Source organism: Pleurodeles waltl, chromosome 6, assembly GCF_031143425.1.
Source record: "Pleurodeles waltl isolate 20211129_DDA chromosome 6, aPleWal1.hap1.20221129, whole genome shotgun sequence".
NCBI lineage: Eukaryota > Metazoa > Chordata > Amphibia > Caudata > Salamandridae > Pleurodeles > Pleurodeles waltl.
This window is the reverse complement of record NC_090445.1, coordinates 1,437,940,233-1,437,959,497: the sequence shown is the minus strand read 5'-3', so window position 1 is coordinate 1,437,959,497 and position 19,265 is coordinate 1,437,940,233. Positions and strand designations below refer to the sequence as shown.

The 19,265-nt window shown below is 45.6% G+C and overlaps 1 protein-coding gene across 1 annotated transcript in view; it reads left to right on the top strand.

Moving 5' to 3' along the window:
- LOC138300931 (inhibitor of nuclear factor kappa-B kinase subunit alpha-like) overlaps window positions 1–19,265 on the top strand; it is a 417,875-nt gene that overhangs the window by 61,745 nt on the left and 336,865 nt on the right. Inside the window, exon 7 of the mRNA XM_069240833.1 lies at window positions 11,181–11,305. Coding sequence (XP_069096934.1) covers window positions 11,181–11,305 — 125 coding nt within the window. The remainder of the gene's footprint in view (window positions 1–11,180; window positions 11,306–19,265) is intronic.

Genomic DNA, 19,265 nt, shown 5'->3' with positions numbered 1-19,265 from the left:
ACCTGTTAAAATCTGTCTGCAGTCCCCACAGTGGTATTGGAGGCCTGTTCAAGCAAGCATATTAAAATAGAAAAAGCAGAAGAAATGGGCTGATAGTAATCTGTTAGAATGTACAGCAGTGTTGAATTACCCCATTCTCTCCCCCCACCCTTACTGAGCACAAAAGTCTGCAGTGGGTAACATGCACTAGGGAGTGAAACTAATAGATCTTGGTGGTAAGGTGCCTTCCAAAAATCCAACATGTCAAATTTCATGGATATTTTTGAGAGGGCCGTCATCATTCCAGAATGGAGTCCTGGTCTAGGAGGACCCCCTCCACCCATTCAGTCTTCACAGTCGAAACCCATGCAATATTGGTAGTAAAGGTTCCAATTTGCACCCCCTCCAAAACTTCAGGCAGGTGCCATGGCCCCAAATCAGCGATCGCCACAGTGTGCCAGTGACTATTTGCGTTACTGGAGGGTTTGATATAAATTCACCCAAATCCTGAACACAACAACAGAAAAATGTATATATTACTACAGATACAGACTGCATAGTGTATTGCAGGTAAGGTTTGGACAACCAGGCACTCCCTCTTACAAGTGTGGCTCTCCATCCGATCCAAAGCTTAGAGCGTTCCTGTTCTCCTGTACAGGATAGGAACCCTGCAACAGTCCTGTAACATCACCCGTTCACCCGATTTGTATTGAACCAAATCACATGGTACCAACATTCAACATGAACTTGCGAACAGCTTGTGGAAAATGTCCCAGGGACTAGCAGCCTTAATAAAAACTGGTATAATGCAGTGTATTGTATCCCAAGTATATGTCACCTGAGCGGGAGGGTAATCTCAGACCCCTTGACCCAACCACCTCTCAAGAGTCGCCCGAATCCTCTAGCCCTCGAGGCTTGTTTAGATCAGTCTCTACTATTCTCTCCTGTGACCGTGCCAAGGATCCAACTTTAGGCCCCAAAGTACCAACTGCTGTACCACCACAAAGTCCACACCTGCTGTCCCTGCCGCAGCAAGGAGCATCATATCCTGGGATTTCTTCCAAGCAGAGAATAAGTCCCAGTCCTTCCCCCCGAAGGGGTAGTCCTCAGTGTGCTGTGCTTGGTGCAAATCTCCAGCCAAGCCCAGATATCCTCCAGAGTGTCAATAAATTATTCCTCCCTTGTGCAGTCACCCGCAGGTGGTCCTGAAACAGCGGCATGTATTTAAGCTTCATAGCTCGAAGTTTTTGTTTAACTTCTAGATATGATTTCCATTGAGTCTGGACCTACTGGGTAAATGGCAGTGATACTATTATCAAACTTTTGATGCACCGACTCTCTGACCACGCAAAGGATACAATCCCAGCCTCTATAATTGAGAATTTGCGCTATAAGGGTGACGGCAGCGCACCAGGCGGCGGAGCCCGGACCAATGCCTGGTGCACCCATTGGATCACAAACCGTTCAGAAAGCCCCTGTGGCCTCAACTTTCGCTATAGCCAGCCTTCCAAAATTCACTCTTTGGTCGTAGTTTCTGCTTGTTCCTGGAAACACAAAAAGCACAAATTATTGCCACGGAAGTGACCCGCCGCATCATCTGCTGTATTGTCCAATATATGCTCCTTAGCCATCATCTGTACCATTTGATCCTTGAAGGTCACCATCTCTGATTTCAGTTCAATTATGTAGCCTTATGCCACCTGCATGCACTCTGCCACCTTGAGCAGGTCCGCACTAAGCCAGTTGACCTCGATGGAAACCATGTCAATCTTCCCTTCCAGTAAAGTGCGAGAGAACCTGATAGCCGCCATAATTCTGCCTGTGAGGGCTCATCTGATACGGTCTGTTCTTCGGCAGATCTCTGTGAACCTGTTTGCCTGGTTGCCCACTGTGGGGCAGCCTTGGGAGTTGTGTAATGCATTATGATGTTGCTCTGAGAGGGCATCGCTGCCCTGTCCTTGCCAATGACCCCAAAGCAGTCAACTGTGGGTAGTGGAAAGTCTCACTGGACAAGCACTATTGCAGTCTCACTCATCAGCCAGCCACAGAGCTAATTTCTTCAGGACTCCCACCTCGCTGAAGCCAGGTCGACTCGCCAGCATCAGCCAGGCTACAGGAACAGTGCAGGGAAAGGGCTTTCAGGAAACGCTCCCATGCTTGCAAAGTGGGGCCTACTGTAGCCGGTCCTCACCCGTGGGCCACTCCTCACACGCCAATGGTCAATCCACTGGGGCCAAACCAACAGTCTCAAACTTCATGGGCTGGGAGGAAAGAAATCGGGGGATGAGGTGCATCCAGGTCTCCAGTCCCCTCCTAGCACCGGTTGAGGTGACCAATCCAGTGCTCTCACAGGGGCGACATCAGGGCTCTCTTCCCACGGGCTGCTGCAGCAACTCCTGCCCAGGTGAGAGACCGCCCCAACAGGCCACACCTCACCTGCTAGTAATCCATCCCCCAGGACAAGGCCAGCCGTCATGGATTTCATGGTCCAATAGGAAAGAAAGATGGGGGCAGGGAGGGCGGTGCTGCGACTCAGGTTGCAGCCCCTCCCTGGCCAAACAAGACCACTCCAACACTGGCTGTAAAGCTGAGTCGTCTTCTTTTCAGGCTGCCCCAGCCACACCCTCCATGCGGAGTGCTGCAGGCACACTACCATTGGGGGCTGGGGCTGGGGGTGGTAGCAGACAATGCAGCTGTGGGTCTCTACTCATGCCCATGTCTGCCCAGTACCGCCTTGCCACAAAAAGTTTGCTATGGGTATCCTTACTGAAACTCTGAACTGTATTGTGGGATCAGGGGTAGGAAGTACTTTCTAAGGTTCTGACCTTCTTGTACTATCATGCCAGAATTGCTGGCCTGTTGGTAAGTGTTTCCAAATTGCAAGCAGTAATAAACTTCAGAAACCAGATTATAGGGGAGGACATTTGTCAAACCTTTTGTCTTATGAAACGTTGCATGTTGTGGTGAATTTCTGTGTCATTAAACTGTGTCTTTAAACCATTTTTTAAATTCCTTCGTGTGTGGCGTTTTACAGAGAGCCACACACTTTATTGCTGGTTGCTGTATTTCTCTTTCCAGGTCAGCCTAAGTCTCTTTCCTATACTTGAGTACTTGGAGCTATTCTTGTAATTCTGGATGGCCATGGAGGAATCCCTCAGTGGAATACAGCTTTTTTACTGCTGATGTGCAAGTTCCGGTCCACAGGACCCCATTGTTCTTGTTAGTAAGTGCTACAGTTCTTTGCACCTTGAGGCCATATGTATTGTCTTCTCTCAACGAAATCGCCCTTTTAGGATTCACCTTTCTCATATTTATCACTTTCAATGAGATTCCTGAAAAGTGAGCTGCTCCAGAGAGGTTGTAATCCTGGCAGTTATGTGTAAAAAACAGCCCATAGAAAAATGCTAGCCGACTGGTTACACCAGCTATGTGGGAAATACAAAGCCAAAATATTCATAACATGTGGCTTTACATACACATTCTGTACAAACTCCTGCCACCTAGTCTTGGGCTTATACACCTACAAATTGTTTTTCTTTTGAAGGAGTACACCAGGAAGGCTGGTAGTCTGCTGTATTTTTCGCACTTCTTTCAGACCCACATGGTTCAATTTGGATACTGACTACTTGGAAGAGCAACCCATTCATCGACTACTGTCGCTCTGCTTGACCAGACAACTTCGGAAGAACGCCGACTACAGCTTGGTGCCTCGGACATTGGGGACCTCCCTACTCCCTTTGGGGATCACTGGTCCTTTCCTTGACAACCGGCAATAGAGAATACATACCGGAATGCATACTGGAAGGGGTGATAGAACATAACCCTTCCAACATTGCCTGAGGTGCAACTCCAAGTATCTGTGATCAGATCTCCACAACATCTGCTTCTCCCTAAATCATGACAGCCGTTCCTGTGAGTTCTACCGCACTTCCACTCTGAGAAGACCGTAAGGTACCACAAAGAGGTGTGCTGTAGACACCGCAAATTGCAGGTACAACCATCCTCCATAACTTCGGACGTCTTTGAAGAAAGGGATATCTTCAAAACAATGACTTTGCTCCATCTGGAGTCCTGTCAGCCTAACCAATACCTAACCTGGGATGGTATCCTTGAGTGACTCTGAGCATGAGAAAGAGAGTGTAGAACTGATGCTGAAGACTGCTGGCCTCCTAGACCCAGAAGATTCTTAGGGTTGTAAGTGCCAAACCTGTCTCTGAGAATTATGCAACAAAGCAGAGGTTGCACAAAATGTCTCATGCCGTAGTAGAGCACCACTGTTATGAGATCAGGCTTGGAACACCGAGCATGGACAAAAGAAACAGTTGCTTCTAGGGCCTTTGCTGCCTTTGGGCTCTGGTCAACACTAAGAAAAGTCTTTGAAGCCAAGCAGGCCTCCACTGAGATGCATCGAACTTTGGCAGCCATCACACCCCTCCCAATCTAAGGTCATTGAGCACCCTTGTTCGCCCAGAAAGTTGACTCTGAAGGCACCACCCAATCTGGCAGCGAAGATCATAATGTCGCCGACTGCTTTATTAACAGCCGGATCTGAAAAGCCAGAATCACAAGTATTGTAGGAGGAACTTAATGCCAGAATAAACATCTTCCCCTCAATCTCCAGTTCGGCATGAAACATCTCTTTTGGCCTCCAGGTTGACAAAATGCCAGAAAAGATAATAAGAGAAGGACACGGGGCTGCAAAGTCCATGTATCCACTCCAAATTAGTGCAGGAAGCACTTTTTGCAAACAACCGCCCAGGGGAGTCACCAGACCAGCCACAGTTTTGTCAAAGACATCTGCACACCTTCCACCCACAGGCAAGCATGGGATTCACCAGTGGCCCATATAGAGGAAACAGCAACGTAAAGAGTAGAGATGGCTTCAGTAAAGGCACTTCCCTCTAAACAGGGACTCACAGTGGCTTCCCTCTGAGCATGTGACACCTCTCTAGTGGAGAATACAAGATTTCCTCTGGAATTATATCACATCACACCAGTGGGTTTTAGCAGTTTCTCACCGTGGCCACAGCCTGGAGCTTCTCACAAACACTCTGAACAAACCACCCAACACATGTCCTCAGCCGAGACCATCTCTGGCTCCTCAAGGAAGAGGTACAGGCACTCTACAAAAAGAGGCAATGGAGAGGGTACCTCCACACCATTAGGGAAAACAAGTAGCTCTTTACTTCCTCATTCCCAAAAAGGACTGCTCCCCTGGGTCCATCCTAGACCTCAAGGCTCTCAACAAATAGATCTTATCAGAACACTTCCATCTGACAACTCTGCTGGACATCATCTTTCTGCTTTGACAAGGTTGACTACATGACGGTGCTTGTTAGGATTGAAAAATCCCCAGCATAGTAATAAATATGCACCGCTGCAATGAGTACCCCAGCTGCATGGGTATCTGTATCCCTGGTACTGATTTTCGGTCATGCACGAATATGGATCATGCAAGTGCGCCATGGCCTAAACCTGTCCCATGGTGATGCAGTCTTATTAGATTATGAGGGTTGCACCAAGTGCTACCCTCAGAGTGGTAGATAGCTAGTGCCTTTACCTGGAGTTAAGTGAAATGAGCCTGGTGGTGTCAACTTACCCATGGGTAGTTTCATAGTGTTTCATAGGAACGCGTAGTAGCGTGAACAGGCATGTTACCCGTGTGACTAGAGTGGTCCTGCTGGCCCACTTGTGTAATGTTCAGTGGCTGTGTACCTTACTCACCCTTGCCTGCATGGCTTATGTGATACCAGACAACGCATTATACTTGCGTATGCATGCTAGTATGTGTGTGTGCTTGTGGGTGGCACATAACATTGAGGCCTTTGAGGTCCATTTCAGATGCCCAGGGCATGGAGAAGCTAGTGTAGGTGAGTACTCTCCCATCAGAGAGGATTGCCGACATTCCTGAGGGCTAGGGTGGGCTCGCCATACCTGGGGGGAAGGGGAACTGAGCATCCTCTGTGTACATCAGAGGTTTATTTGATTCCAGGAAGAGTTACTGGTCATTGGGGCCTGGGCTCATCGTAAGGAAGATGGTGAGCCTCATGAAGGTGGCACTGTAGACAAGAGAATCTTGATAAAGAGAAAGGCTTAGTCCTTTGAACATTTGAGGCATATTTCAATGGAGACTGACAACCAGGTATGACTCTTGGTTACTCCTTTGAACTGAGTAGTAGGTCAGATTAAAGATGTGAACAAATAACAGGGCAAATGAAAGAGAACTTCAAAGAAGCAGACAACTACAACCCAAATTTCAAAGGCTCAAATGTGACTGGATTTGGACTATAAAACAGTGAGAGCCTGGGTCCCACTTGTTGTTGAACTGCACTATTCATAAGGAGAAATACGGTCACCAAGGCTTTGAGCTGTTGCAGCTAGGACTAATGTTAATACCCTTGGAGGATGTGTCCGCAGCATCAATCGCACAACAAATGTTGGCATTCAAGTTGGTCTTACATTCGGACACTCTCTTGTTCTGAGAGGTGTTTGGCAAGTTCTTGCATCTTCTCCAACTGAAACCTGCCGTACCCAGAGAGGTCTGCCAGTCTTCCAGCTGTGTGAGCAGCTACCACTCATGATGCAAAGAACACTTTCCCTGTGCCTGGAGCACCAGCCTTCTGCCTGCTTGCCAAGACCAGTGCGAATCCTGGGAGGAGGTTTAGGAGAGAGCCAGGTGTGGAAGGAAGGCCCAGCGGTGATCCTGGTGAATAGCTTCTCATGGGCATAGTGTGAGGCACCTGGTCTATTCGAAACCGGTGTTGTTAGACAGCCGTCCGTCTCTCTGCCAGAAGTCAGTAATGCCTGTTGGGCTACTGTGAAATAGTGAGCATTGCCTGGTGCAGCATTTAGCATTGGGGCTGTCACTTGTGTCCAGAACCCTTGTACGCCAGGATGGAAAGACCATATTTTGTTTAGGCCATCATCCATTGCCACTGAACTGAACCTGCTGGGACCATCACCAGTTGCAACTGAAACTGTCGGCTGTCGCCTAGGTCTGTGACTCCTGTATGCCAGAGAGGGCCACTAGGACTGTTGGGACAATCACCGGGGGCCTCTGACCTAGCTGGGCCATCGCCTATTCCAGTTCCCCCCCCATTTCTCCACACCCCCATATGCTAGGAGGGAGCACTAGGCCCGTTGGGCCCATAGTCCAAGTTGGAGGAGTCCCTGTAGTTAGAGGAGGGACTTGGAAGCTAGGTCAGAAGCCGTCCTGTAGCATTGCCGCTGCTCTACCAACTTACTGGCAGGGAATGCAAAGAAGAAGCGGCAGCACCTGGAAGCCGTTGCCACCTGCGACCGCCTCAGCTTTCTGCCTACAGAATCCTGGAGGATACGGTGCTAGCTTATTGTTGGCTTGAAGGCCCGCCATGGCTGCCAAACTCTTCTGAAGGCCTCTGTTGGGTAAGAGTACAGCAGAGCCGCAGACCCTTTGAGAGACTCACATGCGCTTGATGGGTTAGCATCCACAAAGCTGAACCCAGACTTGGATGCTCATTGCCAGTGTGGATAGTGCCTGTGGAGTTGCCTCCAAAGGTTCGCCAGAGAGTATAGAGAGAACACGGCCCAAATCAGTGCTAGAATGCTAGCCTTAAGAAACGTTCTGTGTGACTGACTTAGTGTGCTGCATTCAATTGCAGAATATAGATTCTTCTTTTCTTAGCAAAAGAAAATATTGGAAGGACAGTGATACATTGCTGGGATCACTGTGATTTTTTTTTTTTTTTTTAATTATGAGCCTACGCATACTTTGCACCTACCTTCCACCTGAAAAACCTTGCGATTTCGACCTACACTACTACTGATATTTATAGTAAGTTAGGCCCCAGGACAGCAGGAATAAAAGACCACAAACCCACTGTTGGACCCAGTAACCCCTGCTTGTCCCGTGGCCCTTTGAAAGGCATTCTGTCACTTCCAAAAGATATCTCCTTGCACATAACATCCACCACCGACCTCACCACCAGTTAAGATTACTTCCTTTAAGGGTCATCACTTCTCACTGAGGATTCATGAAGTGATTCACCGTCGTGGCTGTCCTTTTGCAAAGATAGAGAGCACTTCCTCCTTCTCCTGTCTCAGCGATTGGCTGATCAAGAGCAACAACTGACAGCAATGCCTAGAACACTCTCAAGCTGCAAATTCTCTTTTCTATAACTTTGGATTTACCAAACATGCTGCCAGTTCCCACTTCTAACCTCAAAAGATCCAGCCCTTCCTGGGATTTGTTTTGAATGCAGTTGTAGGGAAAGCTTACCCCAGCCACCAAAGAGTGTTGACATTCCAGCAGATGCTGCCTCTTTTTCAACCCAGTCATCCTGCTCTCAGTCAGAACTGTGATTCAGGTTCTCAGAACAATTACCTTGTGCCATTCCATCATACTACGCACTAGACTTCCCCTACAAGCATGCATCATGCAGTTATGGTCACGAGGTGAGGGTTGTGGGGAAAAACCTGGTGTTGTTGATGGCCAGCACTTGCTACTCTCTGTAATGGTAGAACAGGAACAAACAGAGTAGATCTTTGCCATACCCACATCTGGAGGTGACCATTACCATCAGTGCTTCCCTCACAGTCTGGAAACCTCATCGCAACACCATGACTGTGTAGGGAGTGTGGCCCTCTCAACAGCAGTTTCTTAGAAATAATGTAGAACATGCAGAAACCGAGTCGCATGCACTCTCCCAAGCTCTCAGCACCAATGCAGATGATTTGGCACAGGCCGATTCACCACAGCATCCAATTCTAAGTGGAGCGTGTTCTGGTTGTGGATGACAACTTTGTAGACCTACTCAGCAGGAGGTGTCGGCATGTCCATGAGTGAATTCTCAGCCTGCAAGCCCTACACAAGTGCTCAGAGCTCAAGTGCCCCCCACAAATAGACGTTTGCCTCCCACGAAAACTCAAAATGCCCTAACCCCACTTCCAGGTACCTGCATCCACCGTCCACAGGCATTCCACTATGCATGAACTCGTGACGAATCTTTGCCTATGTTTTTTCTTCTCTCCCCTGTTCCCGTAAATTGTGAGAACAATGAGCAAGCATATATGTCCCTCATCCTGGTGGCCCCCACCTGGGCATCCCTGATACTATATGTTTTTGGAAATGTCAATCAGCCCCCCATATGCAGTTTTCCGCTCAGGCAAGACTTTCTCACCCAGAAACCAGACCAGATCAGACACCAGGCAGCATAATTTGGTAATCTTGCCCCTGAGGTCCTAGAGTTTAGCTATCTGAACCTCCACCAGTAATATATGACCATTTTGCAGGAGACGCGTAGGCCCACCAGCGGCCTGTTACACAGCAGAGTGGAAAAAGTTTGACCATTATTACCGTACCTGAATTCTAGACCCCAAGAAGGTAAAGGTGCAAGCCATTGCTTGCTCTCTTTTACAGCTGCAGAAAACTGGCCTTCCTTATATGTCTGTACTTTTGCACCATGCTACTGTAGCAGCTTATAGGCAAACAGGAACTATTCATCACTCTTTAGTATTCCAGTAGTCAAGGCTTTCTTGAAGGGTTTCAAGAGAGTCATGTCTCCTTGAATACTTCCTGCCCCTGTGTACAACCTCTGTATAGTCCTCCCAGAGGTCACAGGGCCACCATTCGACCTTGACACTCATACTCTTTACAGCTGCTGTCCTGGAAGTTAGCCTTCTTAATTATCATAACACGCTTTGAGTACATTAGCTAGTTGTAATCACTCACCTTAGAAGAGCCATTCACTCAGGTTCACAAATTCAGGGTTGTTCTTGGTATCAATTCGAAGCTCCTCCCAAAAAGTAGCTTCACCCTTTCTCCTCAGTCTGAAAGTGGTCTCCTTTCCACAACCAGATTCAGAAGTGCAACAAGCTTTTATACACATAGGTGCCGAAGGAGCTCATATGTACTACATTGACAGAACCAAGCTTTTTCGTAATCCGATCAGCTCTTCGTTGCGTTGACAAAACATTACAAAGAGCCATCCCATCTATAAAGTAGGTATTGCACAGTGGACAGTCAGGTCCATCCAAACTTGCAAAGAGAGTCTTACCAGTTAACCCCCCTCCAGCACACCCTACCTATAAGAAGCTGTCATTCTTAGGGAAAAATTCACTAGCCACCTGGTTAACAATGCACACTTTTACAAAGCACTATTGTGTGGAAATGTTAGCCTGTCAACAGGCCGTGATTGGCCAACCTGTTGCAAGGACTTTGTCCCAGACAACTGCATCATCTACTCACTAGCTACAGCTTGTGGAGGGCACTACTTTTACAGTCTTTGCAGAGCTTGTGTATCTATAGCCACATACACTAGGAACAGAAAATGTTACTTAACTTGTACACATCTGTTCAGATTGTGTACTTTTGTACATTAACATGCACCCACACTCCTTCCCTGAAGCTTGTGATGATTGCAGATTTATTTATTTTTCAGTACTCAGTTGACATTGCACAATATGTGTGGTGCCACACTCCAGGCTCATTCAGCGATCAATATACATTCTCACCCGCTGAGCAAAAAACAATCTAATATTTCACACTGTGGGCTAAGCGAGGAGTCACAGCATATCTTGTGACTCGAAAGCTTCTTTAAAGGAAAACAAATTGCAGACGCTTTAGCTCAACAGTAGATGGCAGGAGTATTGAGAGCATGTGAGTCTACAAACCTAAATGCTACTATCAAATGACTACCTGGTAAGTAATATTCTGCTTAAGCATAATTAAATAATTATTTTTCTTTGGTAATTGTTCATAAACTGTTTTCAAGCAACAACTGTTTATGTATGCAGATCTGCCAACTTTTTGCACAGTGTGAGGAGGGGATGTGACCATAAGCGGGGAAGAGAGGGCGGGGCTTAGTTCAGAGCAAAGCCTGAGGTACTTCCAAATCCACAGCCCCTCATCACCCAACTAAAAAACAGAATCAAAGCTTTTTAGGCTGCTACCCATGTCCTGAGGAGGTTTCACACCTTGTAATGGACATTGGCTGCCACCCCTTGAAACAATTAACTGTAAACCTGCACTGTGTGTGAAAGGAGTGGATACTGCGTGACACATGGTGACACTGTGTGAGTTGGCAGGTCTGTGTATGTAGGTTTCCAATACTTCTCAACATTGTACCCTTCATTCTCAACCAGGCAGTGCTCTCATTGTGTATTCTTTTTGATGAGATAGCCCACCTGGCCTTATATATAGAAACATGTTCCTTTCCTTTTAGGCCCCCGAATTGTTTGAGAATAAGTCCTACACTGTCAGAGTTGATTACTGGAGCTTGGGCACCATGGTGTTTGAATGCATTGCTGGCTTCCGGCCTTTTCTGCACAACCTACAGCCTGTTGCATGGTAAGAAGTATGATAACAAGCCATTACTTACATGCATAAGTCTACCAATCAATCTTAAGTGCTTATGAAAATGTTTTTTTCTATTCTCATGGCTACTTTTAACTGCAGATTCCTCCCCTTGTAAATATTCCACAGGTGTCAGATTGGATCTAGAAACTTTAAAGCTGTTCTCCTGTGTATTGTAGATTGTATTGTTTCTCTCCCAGAAGTGACAAGTGGAGCCACACATAAGCACCATCCATCCATCCATGTATGTTAATGTGAGTGCTTTTCTTTCCATGCCTCCAAACTCTGATCCGGAGCTTCTTTTTTGTCTTTTAACTAAGATGTTTTCCACTTATCCAGTGTACATGGGAGAATGACATTCTCCCCCTAAAACATCAGGGTTTAAATCATATAGGGCTCCAAACAAAAGGAGCACACTGCCTACACGCCAGCAACAAAGTATGACGCCAAAGCATCATGGTACATGCAGTCGAATTCGTAGTCCGTTCAGAAAGTAATACAGTCTTTCACCTCCATAGGTGCAGCAAGTGCTGTATATTCCTGTACACGTGTTTCTGGGTTTACCCCGTCATCAGCATGGAGCAGCATGGTATAGGGGCTTGCTTAAAATGCTGCCAAATGCCTTCTCTGGTTTATGTACCGCTCATGGTGAAAAAAAGGTGCCTCACTTGCTGCGCCTGGGGAGGTGGAAGACTTTATTACTTTCTAAAGGGCTACGAAGAGACTGCCGCAAACAGATGTCTGTGACAGACCCTCACAAAGTTTGTTTGTGATGCCTGGGGTCAGACCGTGACTCAGAGGCTTGTGACGACTGTGCCCAGATGAACCTGAGAGACATACAGAACAGAGAGACTAAACTACATTGCCAAGCAAAAAGACTGCATGCCACAGCTGGTCAAAGTTGAAACGAAGGTTCAGTTCCTTAAGGTATTCCAGTGGCAGCTCATCATCAAAATAGGAGTCTTCTGATAAGTCCAAGAAAAAACAGAAGTAGTCAAAATGGGAATTAGCCCTTTCCCGCCATTCTCTGACTACAGGTAGGGCGCGAGAGTGTCAGCTCGCCACAGAGTCTTGCTCCGGAGCTCAGTCTGAGCCCGATTCCAAGCGTGGTCCCAACATACAGTGAATTTCCTAGTCCTTCAGCAAAGTTACAACAAGAGAGGCAATGCAGCATGTATTTGGCACATTTCTGGCTCAGTGTGGCATGCCTTTGGTCCCCAAGCATCCACAGGGACCTCCTGCCAACCCCCACAGGGCATGTCCGCCCTTGTCGCTGTCTATGATAGAGCCATTTGGAAAACTTATTTTTTTCATCCACCAGCCTAGCCGTCAGATCTGTGAATGTTCACTGCCTTCTGTGCCGCTATTGTCATGCCCTTTGGGATTTTAAAGCACAAGTTTTACCAGCTTTTCGGGACGATCTTCGGCACTCCTTACCCAGGCTATTATGGACCGTTGTGATGCAGCAAAATTTGTGATTCGCTCTGGATGGACAAAACTGATTTCTTAGGAAGAGCAATGGGCACTAGTGTGACCCTTTGGTACCACACCTGGATGCAGCTTACAGGCTCTTCCAGGGCTGCTCAGGCATCCTTAATGGACAAGCCTTTGACAGCTTCCACCTTTTGAGGAAAAACAGTAGATATTAGAACATTTCAATGAGAGCAGATCCACAGCAGGTTACTTGGAACTTTCTTCTACTGCAAGACAATTCCCTCAGTAATTTCACCCTTTCTGTGGCTACGATAGAGGTTTTCCATTTCACCAAAGCCAAGTTACTGGTGGCCAGCACGCCTTTTAACCATTTCTTGGCTGGGATCGCTGTTCTCAGAGACAGCATGTATCTCAGTTACCTGTCCATCAAGCAGTGCAAAACCACTGTAGTGTGCCCTCGCTGACACATAGCCTGGGTATTTCTTTCCACTTCACCGCACCTTCCACCACCACAATCGGGTCATCTGTTTAGGGACCACCTGTCCATCTTGCAGCAGAAAGAGTAGGCCATTTTTGTCCAAAGGACTAAGGGTGTATCTCCTCTACTTCCTTGTGCCAAAGAGATACTGATACTGTTGTCCTATTTTAGGACTTCGCCCACTGAAAGTCTTCCTGCACAAGGACAAATTCAGGATGTTCACACTTGCTATAATACTGTATGCCCTACACCCCGTAAACTGGATGGTGGCATTGGACTTCAAAGACGCTTGATTTTAATATGCCCGTCCTGCAGGCCTGAAGGCACTACCTGCGGTTCAAGTGGCTCAGGAGCATTTATGGTTTGCAGTGCTCCTTTCGGGTTAACTAGTGCTCCCTGAGTATTCACAAAAGTTATTGTGGTGATCACAGCACATATGTGAATGTTGTGGGTACCAGTCTTCCACTACCTAAATGACTGGTAGCAGAAGGCAGGCTAGCCATAGGCATTTGTTAACTACATCAAGATTATAGCAAGCCTCTTAATATCGTTGGGATTCACTAGCAACATACCAATTTCCCACCTGACTCCCTTGCATACACTCCCTTTCATCAGAGCTATTCTGGAAACAGTAAGGTTTTGTGCCTTTCACCAGAAACGAAGAGTCCAGGACATTTGAGCTTTGATCCCAATGTTTAAGCTGCTCTAATTGCAGATGACTGTGAGACTCTTGGGGTTGCTGGCCACGTGCATCCTATTGGACAAACATACCAGATGACACGTGGGGTCTGCACTGAGGACTCAGATCCCAGTGATACTATATTGAGGACATCTGTCTGATTATTGTGCAACTTGCCACTTGGAATTAAACCGTGATTCAGTTTGTTCTCTCCCTAGCTGAGAAAGGACTTGCTTTGGGCACTATTAAGGGCTATATATCAGCTCTTTCAGCTTTTTTGTGATTGCTAAATCAGCCTTTATTATTTAAATTGCCTGTTGTAATTAGATTTCTGAAAGGTCTGCAACATTTGTTTCCACCAAAACCCTTTGTGATGCCTCAATAGGACCTGAACTTGTTTCTTGCTGTTTTGATGTGCACTCCTTTTGAGCCAATTCACAGTTGTCCTATGAGACTTTTGACATTGAAGACAGTCTTTCTTATTGCCGTAACAGTGGCTGGATGTGAGTGTGTGATGCAGGCTTTTTCTCTCAATCCACCTTATGCAGCTTTCTTCCCAGATAAGTTGGTGTCAAAGATTTGAGCTTTCTTTTCCACCGAAAGTGGTCACTCTATTTTATCTAGGAAAGGGTGTCACCTTTCTAGCATTCTTTGCTCCACCTCATCCCTCTAAGGAGGAAAGAGATTTCATTATTTGAAGCCTAGAAGGTCAACAAAATCGTTGAATGGATTGGATTTAATAAGCACTGGTAAAGCATGCAGGCTCACTCCACTTGGGCCAAAGCGGATACCACTGCATTAGCATGGAGAGTGGCTGTCCTGGACATTTGTCAGGTGGCTACTTGGGTGTTGGTACACACATTCACAAACCACTTCTGCCTCTACCACCAGGTTTGTCAACAAGGGAATTTTTCCCGCGGTTCTGCAGGAGTTTTTTTTTTATGAGCCAGATCACAGACCCACCTCCTTGGAAGGTGTTGCTATTGTATGTATTCTTCAAGTTGAAGATTTTGTGGTTAGAAATATCCATCGGAAAAACAAGGTACTTAGCTTCTGTAACCATTTTTAGGTTGCGCGTAGCAGTGCGCAAGTGCTGTATTCCGACTTGTTGTTATCCATCTGTGGGCTTTAGCCACGCCCATCTCACGCCTCTCACTTTCACTTGTTCAGGGGCCTGCTTTAAAAAAATCCCTTTATCGCTGGTAAATGCTTTAGGTTTGTCACGCCTTGAGGCCGTTTCATTATACCTTGCAGACTGACCCTGTTACATATATTCTTGCACAATCGGTCACTACAGTGTGCGCACACTCCTTTTTAGGGTCGAGCCTGCGTTGCTCGCGCATGCGTATCGCAGCGAGACGCTTTTGTATTTAGAAAAGGGGTCAGAGCCCTGTCAACTTCATGTCAGTGTTTTTTATTGGTTCGTGGGCTTGCCTAATAAAATCCGCTTGCTTTCATTAGTCGAAGGCAAGCATACGTCATGCCTTTTCCGGTGGCTAGCCCTCCTCGAGCGCAGCGACCAAGTACAGAAAACATGCGAGGCTCGCTGTTTTCCATCGGGCTCGTGGACTTCTTTTTCTCTAATTTACGAGCGCGATCTCGCTTGGCAGAAGTCGAGCGCTTTACATAGTTAATTTCATTTTTTCGGGTTGTGTACACAAATGCACTTTTGCCCGATAGGAGAAAAGTCAGGTTAGGAGTTTACAACGCGATCAGCTCTAACATGAGCAAACGCGAGACCCGTTGCATTGTAAATGCTTGTTTCATTTGTCTCTCCAGTTTGTCGTGACCGCATTTAAGGTGCAGCCTCTTGTTTCCTTTGCCCCTCATGCGAGCAATTACTGCTGTTTACATCGTACATTCATTTTAATTCAGGGCGGCTAACTTAAAGGTGCCGCCTCGTGCTTCTTGGTATTTAAATCGCACATTCATTTTAATTTGTGGCGGCTGCATTAAAGGTGCCGCCTCTTGTTTCTCTTGTTCCCCCAACCCCCGTGACAGCCCTTATTGCTATTTACATTGTGCATTTATTTTAATTTATGGTGGCTAACTTAAAGGCATCGCCTAGCGCTTCTTGGTATTTACATCGCACATTAATTTTATTCTAGGTGGCTGCATCAAAGGCACCACCTCTTGGTTTTTCCTTCACGCACCCCTGCATTCATTTAAATTAATGGCGGCTGCATTAAAGGGACACCTAGGGGACAGCCTATGCTACTACACCCCATTTCTGCTTTGTGCGTATTCCAACAGTAAATGTTGCAGGCTTTTTGCAGCCATCATATTGCATGTATAAAAACATTTAAGTAAACATGTTGCTCTTGCTTACATTTCACATGCTTTACTTAATCTTTCATTCTTTGAGTGTTTGCAAATATTAGCATTCCACTGCATACAAAAAACGAAAGTAAAATAAAAATGCAGTTTTCAACGCCAAAACCTCTAAATTTCGCAAATGCGAGACCTAATGCATTGCAAATACTTGCTCTTTTGAGTAGTCTCTCTATCCGCAGATTCTCCACCGACCCTCGCACCTCCCCAGTCTGTGAACTTGGCACTTTTTTACATCTAAAGATCGGTACACTGGTCATGCCAATCTTCTAAGCGTCTCTGCGTCTAAGGGTTTGGACAGCCTAGAAAGCAACTGAAGTCATTACCCCTGGGTGACGCTTGTATGCAGCTCCGCTTGTCGCTTCCAAAGTGGAAATATGTAGTTGCAGAGATGTACGATGTCACCTACCAGCGCACAGGTGAACTGCTTTAAAGTTCCTCATCCAGTCTGACTGACACCTGGGGAATAGTCTGTGGGTAGAGTATCCACCAGAAAGATCACTACGGAAGATATGTAACTTGTTCATTACTGCCATTGTAATTAACTATTAATTGTATATACTGAGTTGGATATAGTTAATGCAGTTTTGCTGCACACTTTAATGAAGTTATCCATGAAAATACTGGCATTACTAATGAAAAAGAACATAGGAGGAAGACTATTGTGAGTTAATAGTGGAGAAGGAAAATAGTTCAACCACAAGAATTTTCTCCCTAAAGATAGCAGCCTCAAATCTTTGTCATCTTCTCAAGAGAGAGATGTCCACAAACGCAGCAAAAATAGTTACAGCAAGTACAAATTAAATTTTCCATAAATCCCTTGGCAAAATATCTTTGTTTCATTGAATTAGAGCCCTTAAAGAAGTATTGCACCAAGACCAACTCCAGACCTCATCCTGCTTGTGACTTGGGCTACCTCCTACATCCAGAGACCATTATTTCTCATCTATTGAGACCTGCACCAAGTTGTATACAGCATTCATTAGGACATCTACAGTGCTTTATAGAGGTCATATGAAATTACAACTTTGGTAGGACATGAGCCTACTACCTTCCTGCATAAGTAAATTTCTAGACCTTTGAACCGAAGGGGTCAAACACTTGTTGTCGGTTGCTGTTTAGAACAAAATTAGGCTGGCTGTGCTCTTTAGAACGAAAACGTCACTGGCATTACAACCCAAAGTCAATGGAAAAAACAATAAAATCACTAAAGAAGAATTAAGAAATTAATGGTGAACATCACTGTATAATATTGAGGTTGGCATTTTACTTTTCATTGGGTAGCAATATCTGACTTGAGTTTGTGAAAAGAAAATGTGTCTTCTATTATAAAGACAGAGAAATTGTCAAAGCAGGTTCTTTTACTGCACAAAGCACATTTTCATTCCAGGCTCTTAGAGTATGTAAAAAATAGACTGTCAGATCAGGAGTGGAGGAGAGGCTACGTGCTTAACAAGGTTTATGATCTGTTACAAAGCGCAAATCTAGTGCATTACAGACAGAAGCTAGTCAATGGAACTTGATTGAAATACTCTTTAACTTAGCAGGAGTAACCTCAGCGTCTGAACACCCATCAGATGTGCCGAGGGGGATAGAGAAGGAAGAGCCTTGCGTACATCCTAGTTTCTTATGAAGCTTTGTGTCAAGAGGTAGAGTAGTCTACTCCAAAGGGGAAGTGATGAAGAGCTCAGGGAAGGGTGCCTAATGTACTGTACTTAGGATAACAACGAGGCTCAAAACTTATGAAATTGCTGCTTCCCCTTTCTAAATTAGACTACCTCGTTGGTGGAGATGTCAAGGCATTTTGTAATCATTTGAAGTTGAAATGACCACCTGCTTTTACATCACTGAGACACAGACTCAGAAGAGTGTTTTGGGTGAGCATTTGACCCATCCCCCAAGTCCTCTCTAATCCCTGAGCAACATTGTTCTCTCTTGGGTAGCCTGCTGTGTGGGAGTTGTTAGAGTCTTTTGTCCTGCAAGGGTTTTTCTGTCCTCTGTGCATGATCCTGGAGTTGATCAGAAGGTTTTATTGTTAAACTTTTCCCATTATTTTCCCTTCCTGTAATATATACCTGTACCTAAAACTAGCAATGCCATATTTGTTGAAATGTGTACTATGCTTAAAAGTTGCAAAGCCAGAGTTTGTGTAATAATTTTAAACCTAATACCATTAATACACGTCTGGAGAACCTCTTAAATAGCTGCCATTCATGAAATGTATTCAGGATGATTTTTGCAAACAACAACAGTCTCCAGTTATATTTTATCATCTTATATCCATCTCATGTTTGAAGAGTGCTACCAGCTCATTATGTAAGTTTGTAGCTGCCTTGCAATATATATATAGGCAATGTGACACAGACTTGCAATGCCATGCGCTTTGCAAGCAACTTCTCAACATTTGGTCACTTTAACTTGTCTGTTATCTGGTTCCAGTCGATTTCATGTTGACTGATTTCAGACTGCTCAATCCAAAGCACTGTACTGGGTGCTATAGCTATGTCTCCGCTCAATGAATAACATAATATTTTAAATATATTTACCTCCCTGCTGTCAGTGAGCACCATATACAGAAACGTGGTAAAATTAAAGAACAGCATATGCCTCTTCATACTGGTCATAGTTTTGGACAGTCCTGGTTCCAAATTGCTCAGTGCAAATTTGCTGCTTTCTCCCTGTGCCCCTTCATGCATAACCACACCGTCTCCCAGGATCTTTTCATTTCCCTGTTTAATCACATAGGCCATCAAGACTGCTCACACCCAGGCTTACAAGCTTGTTGTACTACTCCCCTGAATGGTTTTAGACTCTGCTTTCTGGCTGGTCCCACAAACACTGACCGACGTATGGTTCTGTGATGTTCACCTTCCTTGTGTATGTGTTTAAAGGCATATCTCATTTTCTGCTGACCAATAGGAGCATGCCGATGTAGATCGGGTAATTTATCTGTTCTTATTGTTCCCAGTCTATGGACCACAAACAAGTGACTAAACACATTCACATAGCCCTCTGACCAGTCCATCAACTTT